This window comes from Osmerus eperlanus, chromosome 1 (genome assembly GCF_963692335.1).
Source record: "Osmerus eperlanus chromosome 1, fOsmEpe2.1, whole genome shotgun sequence".
Taxonomy (NCBI): domain Eukaryota; kingdom Metazoa; phylum Chordata; class Actinopteri; order Osmeriformes; family Osmeridae; genus Osmerus; species Osmerus eperlanus.
The window spans coordinates 21251806-21262123 of record NC_085018.1 but is presented as its reverse complement, the minus strand read 5'-3'; the positions used below and the strand labels follow the sequence as shown (position 1 = coordinate 21262123).

Sequence of the window (10318 nt, the reverse complement as noted above, 5' to 3'; positions counted from 1 at the left end):
TCAATGCCAGGCTTGGGAATGAAAATGATTTATTAGCATACAGAGAGCATAGGCATGGACGGGTTGTGTGGTTTCTCTCTGATACATCCCTTAAATGATCTCATACATAAATCATACAATTCAAATGGCATTTTTCAACATTTTATGCAGGCATGACATAAATAAAAAATAAATGTTTACCCGGTGAAAAATACTTGATACAATTTTGGTCATGATTGCATATAATCTGAATAATTCAAGTTAAAAGGTATGTACATATAACGTATAATAAATACCTGCATTTAAACAAATAATCTCTTATGATGATTTATTATTTATGTTGATTAAATCTTGATAATAGTGATTTTTTTGTTATATTTTTACCTGATAAATAAACAGCAAATTTGGAAAATAAATATTTTTATGACCTACTAATCCCTTCATTTTTAGCACCTGAGAAATACAACATTCACAATCAGAAGAGACCATAATTATTCCGATAGTGAACATTAAACCACTTTAATTTGAATATAACTATGCACAATTAAAATAAAGTCTAAAATAGTTTAATTCCCTTTGTCAGAGTTATAAAGGAAAAATGACAGTGGAAGAGGTACATGGTCATTATATCCTACTGAGAGAAAAGCTTAGTACCACTTACAGGAAGTACTGATGAATATGGCTTTGAACTCTGTAGGTAATACTAGCTCACTAAAAACAGCCACAAACGATAATTATGGGTCAAGTATCTTTTGTGTGGGTGAGAAATCTAGAAACCTTAGATTTTTGGATGGCATTTCTTTATAAATCAGTTCATAATCACTCATCTCATAAGAATAATATAATATAATTGCATAGTAGATGAAAAGTACATAGACAAAAAAGTACCCTGATAATGTCGACAACTGTACGATACATTTGACATAATTCATCAACGCATAATAGAAAAGGGGAAAAGGTGAAAACATTAGAATGGTGAGGTATTAAAAGCACTCTTGACACCTAAACATTTTGGATGTTTAAGAATTGTCTCTGGAGTTAGTCAATGAACTTTGCATGCTTTCATTTTTGTCTAGCCATGGGAATATGGCAGCTCTCTAGAATATTGCTACTATCTGTAATTTTACACTACCAGGGAAACTAAGAACAAGTGTAAAGTGAGTCTCTCTGATGTTTTGAAGCATTCCACTTCTTATCCCGGAATACAGACAAACTCGGCCTCTGCGCCATTAGCTTGCCTCCAAGTCCCAAAAGCGGTGAATCTCACCCTCCTGACACATTCTGTTCTACTCTTCAAATTGACATCCCTACCAAAAAAAATACAACTTTCTTCTCTTTGTGCACTTACTCTCACTTACTCCAACAGTATTTCAGTTCTCAAAACTATACCTGCATTTCATAGTTACTTTTCACCATGCATCCTTGACTCCTGCATTCTAAAAACATAATACGGAACCATATGTCAAAGTACATCTGACCTCACTTCCTCCAGACGTCACAGGTTCAGACCCCTGGCTACATAAAACCAACAGCACACTGGCTCTGAGGAAGACCTGGGTAGGATTCATTAAATACCTTCTAAACCTGAGTAGGAACACTGCTGGGCTAGCCAAAGAGGAACAAGCTTGGTACTTACAGCTTAAAAGGATCAGATAGCTCTCAATTCATTCGAGATATATCACTGGAGGAGAGTACGCTATATAGAATCAGATTTTTAAAAACTAAGTAAGCGCAGTGTGGTTTAGGGTTTATGTCCTAAAATGCATAGCAAAAAGATATAAACAGCGATAGCTACATACACATGCTGTGTGTTGGCCTGGAAAACACCATAAATTATCTGACAATACAAAAATAAATGTTGAGTACAATAAATAATTGATTTACCATGCTATGTACACTACTTACACCTTTTACAATGACATATGTACACACTGGAGGGAATCAAGGTCAATTGAAGGACGGAGTTCTTGTTTGTTGTAGCACCACTGAGACACTGGACGTATTGACTTCTGAAGCACCTGAACGCAACTGCAGGTGAGAGGAGATGATAAGAAGGTAAGAAGGATTTAGGTGCTTACAATAGGACAACACTTTACATTAAGATTACATACTACCATGAGACTACATAGCAATGCCAATAGTAACAACAATGTTGTTACTTTTTAACTGAAATGTAATTACATTTCATTACTTTGTTAGCGGTACAAGTTATTACAGATGAAACTTGGTATGGGGGGAGGTTGTGCTTTCCAGAGGTAACTGGATGTTAACATTGATTGTTTCGGTAGCACAACTTTGAACTGCCCCTTCACAATATACACTTTCCCCTTAAGCCACTCCCCCATACTACATCAGCCTTTCCTATCTACCTACAGTGTTTTTATAGGTATTGCTATGTAGTTACACACTAGTTAATGTAACCTTAACGTAAATTGTTGGCTACTTTTGTAATACAGATTATATAATAAAGCAACAATACAGTTGTGCATGGTATATAACATATATACACACACCCTATACACACCTGGTTGATGACTGCTTTATCTGACTGTAATAAACAGACCAGAGCCGGTGGATGGAGTACATTTACCACAGTAGCCCCCACACATTCCTGTCAGTCTGCTGCCATCCTGTGGACATCAGAGGAAACACAACCTTCGAGTCAGCTAACTGTCCTGGATACTGTACTAGAGCGCTGGTATCCTGCCATGCCTGGAGGCACCAGAAGAAAAAAAAGACGCATTTATAACTGAAATCTCAGCGAATGGAGGCATAGATTTGCTATGCTGTAGCAGTCACACTGTCTTTGGACAATGTAATCATTGCAAACCACCCAAAGAATGAAATCAAAGTTTAGTTAACTAATTTTGCCCAGGGAGCGCTCTCTCATTGTGGACATCAGGCTGTGAACACTCTCCTGCATCTCCTTCCACCCTTTTTGCTCCTGCCAAAAGTGTCCCTGGCCTGATCTCCATTACAAAACCAAGAGGACCCACTCCAAGGGCAGCTGCCCAATAAGGTTTCTCTCTCACTGGAAGCCAGTGGATTCAGGGCTAAGTAGCGCACTTGGGCCTTTGCCCAGACAGCACTCTGAGACCAGGAGGAATGGAGGGAGAGATGCAAAAGAATGGATAGGTTGAGGAAAGAAAAAAATTGTAAAAAAAAAGGTAACATAAAGATAAATAAACAGTTGGAAAGTTAAGGATAAAGAAGGGCTGTTTGGGCGTTTTAATCATGTGCAAATCGGCATATACCTGTGACCTGTGTATGTCTGCCACTGCATAGGTTCCTTGAGAGATCCACTTGGTGTCTTCTGCCACCTGGAAACCTGTCCCTGAGAGGTTGATGCTAAAACGACCCTGTATGGAAAGAGATAACAGCAGAAAAATAATTTTTAAGAGTTATGTACATGAACTTTCACCAGGCCTACAGTTGGGGGCACTAGTGAGCAACTGATGAATATTGGGCTTGGGTACCCCAGGGCAGTACAGTACATTTGAATGAATTACATATAGTCCGTGCTTGTCAAAGAACTAAACTATTTGTGGTAAATAATTAAGTAAGCAGAGACACATCTCTTGTGAAACCTGAGATATGTGGTGAAAACACTTCCACTATGTGGAACCTATACATTTATCAGGTAAACAGAATGTACACTTTGGATGTGTTGATATGTGCTTGTTTTAATTGCTAGGAGTTTTCATGGAAACCAATGACTCTGGGGAAGGAAAGGGGGGAAGAAAGTGGGTGAAAGGTTTTCGTTGAGAAAGACACCTTTCTTCTCATATACTTTTACTGGCTTTCCCTTGTGGTTGGCTGCAGTCTGCAAGTCAACATGTAAGAGACTCAGGTCATATGTGCTGCAGATTGGGAAGGTGGGGGAAACTGTGGGAAAGGGTGGCACTCACATACTGAAATATGCACATAAACAGATGCCCCCCCCACACACACACACACACAAACACGCCAGGGGTGCTATAAATGCCTTGTAAGAAAACAGGGTCATCTTTTGTGAACTAACGGCAGGTCACTCTTTTCAGATTACGACTCACTCTCATACTGTATATGCACACACACACACACGCACGCACGCACGCACGCACGCACGCACACACACACACACACACACACACACACACACACACACACACACACACACACACACACACACACACACACACACACACACACACACACACACAGCCTTGTACCAGACAGGCAAAGAGCAGCTGTGACCCAGCATTAAAACACTGTGGAGAGACACTGGGGCTGATGTGGTCTAAAACACATAATGTGAGTCAGTGAGAGAGTGGAGAGAGACAGCACATGGCACTGAACAGTATGGTTCCCAGCTGTACAGGGTGGAGGTGTGTGTGTGTGTTTGTGGGGGAGTATTTGTCAGTTTGCTGTGCACTGCCAGTGTCCTGCTCCTCTCCCCTCAGACTAACAGGATGTGCAGCCAGGGCTGTGCAGTGTGTTCAGACAGACTATAACTAAGGCTTGGTGTATCGACTGTGGCCCATCCCTACGGACACAACACCCATACACTAACGCTCACACACACATTCCCCACACACACATACTGTAGTTCCCACCTGTGGACAACGAGCTGCGCTGTAGCAGTCACCTGCAGTTGCGAAGGGGACTCGGTGGCCCTCGCGTGTGGACGCAAACTGCCAGTCTGTGGCTGCATGACAGGAAAGCAAAACAACAGCAGAGTATATTTGTAAATATGACCGGCCTGAAGTGCCATTACAGCTCACATAAAATACATAAATAAAAGCTTCCATCCCCTGTAATGAACACACTTTCACATGGGCTAAATCAAGCCATGCTTTAAGAGTCACTGTAAGGCAATATTAGTTTAATTCTATCTACTTAGTGCAATTTCAACCAATCCCTTTAGTCCTTTTAATTGTGTGTTCCTACATGACCCTAAAAGACATCTTGAGCCCATTAACCTCACTGAGCTTGGACTTAATGAAATGGCTATGGAAGCTCTCATTTTAGAGCATACTTGGCTAAATCAGCAGGCTAAACACTCAGCTATTTTAAATGTTGCTATTAGCGTTGCTGTAATTAACACATTGGCAGTCTCTGTGTGTGTAAGTGTAGTCCTTGTGAGTGTGCTTCCTCCTAAAGTATTTTAACTGGTATTTAGATGTTTTCTGCGGTCCACTTACTAATGATCAGCATCTTGCTGATGTCCAGGCGAACTTTGGTGAAGGTGGAAAGACCAGCGGCTGTGTAGTCTCTCCTACACTGGCAGTCCTCTCTCCTGGTGCCATTCGCTGGGCACTGTGTGGGGTCAATCAGTCTAAAACACACACACACACATACCTTAAGTACCCCCACACACACACACCCAGGACACAGTGGTCATAATCCTATGATGGATCTGGTCATCCCAATATCTAATTAGTTGACTTACCTGAAGCCAAAGACCTCAGAAAAATTCTCTCCCTCGCCAGTTGTCAAGGTAATGTACTCCTGTGGCATGTCTGTCTGCATTCCTGCACAGTAGACCTGAGGAGGGGGAGAAGGGACAAGAAAGAGAAGGAAACTGAGAGAAGCCAACCAGAGGAAATTTAAATCATGGAAATAATAAGACACATGCTATCCCTTATGCTGACCAAGGCTAAGCTTTCTAGTGGACAGGCAGACAGTCTAAATAACTTCCCCTTAGCGTGTGTCGCCCAGTAATGAGGTGCATCTGTCTGTGAGACACAAAACACTGGTCCTCTGGTCCATTCAAAGCACTGCACTCTGGATTATGGAGTGTTACTGCTCGGATGTCAACTTGCACTAATCCATTTCATGACTCTTTCCACTTGTAAAATCAGTGACTGACCCCTCTATAAAATGTTCTATACAAAAATCAAGTGATCAAGTATCTTACTTTGAGTGCTTTTCCTTGGATGTTGAGGAACTGTTCACCATCTGCCTGGGAGCCACTTAGGAGCTGGATGCCTCTACAGCTAGTGGGCAAATGGCCTGCAAAAGACAAAACCATTGTGCTGAACAGAGGAAGACAAAAAAAGAAAGAATTTTGTGAAGAACGGAAAACACACGGCTGATGTGTTGACTCACAGGCAGGGTTGCTGCAGACTTTTCTAGACTCTGGTTTGGTGTTGGACAGACACGTCTGACCACCACGGCCCTCAGACGTACACTGCACAGTCCGCTCCATAACTCCTTCTCCACAGCTTACTGAACACTGGGGCACACAGAGCAGAAGAGCTCAAGTAAGCGTTTCCTAAAAGTACTGGAGCAGGAATGTTTCTACAGGAAGTATTGCCCAAGAATGAATTGAGAATTTAGACTTTATGCAGATTTTTTTTATTGTTTTGTGTTGTTTATACTGAGAGTATAATGAATAACAATAACCGTGCAACATGATCAAACTTTTCAGGAATTTTTAAGCAGCAGCTACTTACAGACCCCCAAATTCCTGCCCTCCACTCCGGAGTTGGGGGGCACGGGCCCAGACTACATGGCATGTAGCTCTCAGGGGGGGTTCCAGGGCAGTTGGACGAAGACTGATGGCCATACTCATAGTTATCATTCCCACCATGCACCTCACTGCAGGAGACCAAGCGTCTGTGGTAGCCTGGCCCACAACTGGTGGAACACTACGACAGGACAGAGAGAGACATTATGATACGGTTGAAGCATACTTTTGAAATTCTCCTGGCTGTTAAAAAACAATTACACATTTTACTGTCATGTCCAAGATAAAAACACAGGTGGGAGCTTTGAATCAAAACCCAATTACCTCAGTCCATTCTCCTGTGATCCAGATGAACTCGCACATGTGAGTGTTGCAACTTTCAGAGTTTGCTGGTTTCCTCTGGTCAACACAAAACATCTCATGGACCTCCTCCTGGTTCTGGTCCACACACAGCACTACTCGACGCCTGTGGCCAGACCCACAAGACTTACTACACTGGAGAGGCAGAAGATAGAGAAGCAAGAAGGTTAGATCAAAACAGCCACTTAACCGACACATGGGAAGGAGGTAGTCTTTTCAAAGCATGGTTCCAAATGTTAGCATGACCATGCCTCAACTGTAACACAACACTTTCTCTCATTAAGAAAAGATAGCCCATCTTCACATCCATCAATGAGATCCACCAAAACATTGGAAAAAGATTGTAAATTCATGAGATAGGAGGTTGGAAGACATTGTGCATACCAAAGAGTTCCACCAAACATAGTTAGTAAACCCTCTTCCAACCTGTTAGCTGAAGCTGTTTACATGAAACTATTGACAGTCCTGGTGAGCACATGTGCTCTATAAAAATGTAAAAGTCGTGTTTTCGTCTCCTTCAACAGATACTGTAAATTCAGATCCCTGTGCTTATTCAAGTGTTCTGACGTTCGGATCAGTGCTGGAGAGCTGCACTGAGGTCAGGATTTTATGGGAAAGGCTTAGAGAAGGCCTTGCGTCAGAAACACTTTAGCTATTACAAATATACTCCATCTGTTCTTCATCTCTCTTCTACGTTGTCAAACAGCTGAAATACCTAGAATTGTTATTGCAAGTTGAGCTGTCCTACTGTAGTTGGAATGTTGCCTACACAGGGCAGGTATTTCATCTGAAGGAATCTTCAGTCTTTATGCAAAACAACCATTTCTTGAAGATATGTGTCTGAGAGGAAACTGTTATTATTGCTATTACTAACAGCTAAAGTCCCAAAGTACAGCAGACAACTGTCTCTTTATTCCCAGTACTGTCAGACCCTGGGCCTCAGTCTGGAGTAGCCTGTGTACACGGTTGACCACAGTACTGACTGGGGTCTTATTTGTTAAAATACTGCCAAGACTCTGTGGTACACTGACGGCCCACTCATTCAGGTAAGCCAGACCAATGAGGAGGTGCTATATTTTATACTTTAAACAGCAGAGATGGGAAGTAACTAAGTACAAATACTATTTTGTTACTGTAATCAAGTCGAATTTTCTGGAATCAGTACTTAAATTCATTATTTATTTTTCTGACAACTTTCTACTTTCATTCCTTAATTTTTTACAAAAATATCTGTACTTTTTACTTCTTAAATGTTCCAGCCAGGCTCATTACTTTAGTTTTAATAAAATATTTGCATTTATTTTTCCAAAAATATATATAAAAAAAAAGTTTCATAAGGTTGAAAACATTATTACGAAAAGAAGTACCCAAAAAAATTAACAAAATTACTTGAAACATTTTCGTGTCGTGTGACTAGTGAATAAATTCGATAAAAGAAATCCCCCCAAAAAAAGTTTGGAGCAAAAAGTTTCTAAAGGTTGATTTTTTTGGGACTGAGAATAGAGCCATTCCAGATCAAAGTACAAATATCTGTACTTTCTACTTCTTAAATGTTCAAGCCGGGCTCGTTACTTAAGTTTGAATCTATATTGATCTCTCTCTGCTCTCTTTTCACTGTGTGAAAATGTAGAAAATTAAAAAAAACTGTAAAAAAAAACAAAAAACTGTAGCCTACGTTATGGATGAGACAGGGAGTTGGCGATGAGGACATTACTGAGAATAGAGACATTCCTGATCACTAAGGGTGGGGGAAAAAAAAGAAAAAAAAAATCAAAAATCGAATCGAATCGTGAGGTATAAGTCCCACCCATTGCCATAATGAGGGAGATGTTCGAAATTGTATGAATATGAGGTGAGGTCCAGTTGCCAGCGTGACACTAAACAGGTTATCCAACAGTAATGGAAACTTTTTACTTAAAGTAGTCTATATGTCAGAGCCCACACTTCTTTACTTAAACTTGAGTATTTTAAAACATGATATCAGTACTTCTACTTGAGTGAAGGATGTGCGTACTGTTGCCATCTCTGATAAACAGAGAAGGTAACAGCCAACAAAATAATACACACCGTATTGTTCCTGCCACGAAAGGAACTCCCATGACTTCACAGTTACTTAAGCATGGTGTAGGCTATATCATTTTTTGTTTTATTTAAATTGTTAGGACAGCTTTTATGTTTTTGACAGTTGGAGCTAAAGGTCTTCTTTCACTAGACGATTAAAATAGGGAATCCCTGGTGGTAACAGGTAACTGGAGAAGGGAGGTTTGTTACAGTTCTGGATCTGATTATAAAGATGGTTGACCCGCCAAACCTCTTTCAACAGCACGAGGAGAATTGACATAATTGCCTCCAGTTCTTGTTGGCGCAAGAGGGTGCCTAGGCGGTAAATGTGTGGTCTTCCAGACTTTGTTCTATTGGTAGGATTTATGTTTTCGTTGACCTACATGCAATGCATCATAACGTTTTCAGAAATTCAGGAAAAAATTGTTTATGCACAGTCAAACCGAACTTAATAACTGAAAAAATCGTTAATTACAAATGTTATAAGCTATGCCAATAAATAGTCGTTGCCTATAAACTATGTTCATTTCGGCAATAATAACTGGACGACTTCAGCATTCCACGGAAAAATGTAACGTATTCTAAAGTGAACTAACCTTGACCCCTGGTGAAAATTATAACAGAGGCACATGCTGTATGCTAGGACTCTCCATTCATTTGACTGTATACAGTACACGCGCATATGCGCGCTCTCAAACTCCCCCTGGCCTGCTGACAGCAAATGTTTGAGTGCAGCGCGAGGTCTGTTCTGTGTTAGCGGGTCTCTCACACCTCAGTCACACGGGAGAGCAAAAACCTAACAGAGCATCACTTTAGCGAATACAAATATCTCCAACCAAAGAAACTCTAAATTGCGCTCACCGATTGCCACTCTCCTTCTCTCCACCGATTCAGAGTCGGACAGTCGGAGGAAATACACTTCTGGCTAGAGGCTGGTCGGGATTGGGGGCAGTCAGTGTCCTCAGCTCTGCGTCGATCTCCAACCGTACAGAAGACCTCACGCTGCTGTATTCCATTCCCGCATGATACTGAACACTGTGATAACGAATGATATACGGTATGACTTTTAATTAACAATCTAAAGTTCTGATAAATTACTTTAAATCATGTAATTTATTGTAATGAGCATATTCCCATCAATAACCACTTGAGAAAACTTCGTGTACAATAGATAGCGTACAATGTGTTACGCAATTTGTAGTCAGACAAAGATTTACAGTTGAATAACCTGTAGAACCCTGCTTTATTTGTCTTATAATGTGTTGGCTTATACTATTAACTTGACGAAAGGTCAGGTCTCCAACTAATCTAAGTAACGGTTTAACAGTTGTAATAAAATAATTAGCGATTATCTGTGATATAATAAATATTAATTAAGAGTGTAACAGTCTAAGGATTAACCTGTGTTGTAGAGGAGCTAAATGTCTAAAGAAACTTTATGTACCACCTGATTAAGTTGGCTAATAA

At 40.6% G+C, this 10318-nt stretch overlaps 1 protein-coding gene across 1 annotated transcript in view; it reads right to left on the bottom strand.

Moving 5' to 3' along the window:
* adamts9 (ADAM metallopeptidase with thrombospondin type 1 motif, 9) overlaps positions 1 to 10318 on the bottom strand; it is a 38761-nt gene continuing 28443 nt past the window's right edge. The window contains exons 30-40 of the mRNA XM_062469829.1: positions 9713 to 9886; positions 6755 to 6925; positions 6417 to 6611; positions 6070 to 6196; positions 5879 to 5973; positions 5411 to 5505; positions 5163 to 5296; positions 4575 to 4666; positions 3234 to 3338; positions 2504 to 2609; positions 1 to 2007 (exon numbers count right to left, since the gene is read on the bottom strand). Of these exons, the coding sequence (XP_062325813.1) occupies positions 2520 to 2609; positions 3234 to 3338; positions 4575 to 4666; positions 5163 to 5296; positions 5411 to 5505; positions 5879 to 5973; positions 6070 to 6196; positions 6417 to 6611; positions 6755 to 6925; positions 9713 to 9886 (1278 nt within the window). The 3' untranslated portion in view covers positions 1 to 2007; positions 2504 to 2519. The remainder of the gene's footprint in view (positions 2008 to 2503; positions 2610 to 3233; positions 3339 to 4574; positions 4667 to 5162; positions 5297 to 5410; positions 5506 to 5878; positions 5974 to 6069; positions 6197 to 6416; positions 6612 to 6754; positions 6926 to 9712; positions 9887 to 10318) is intronic.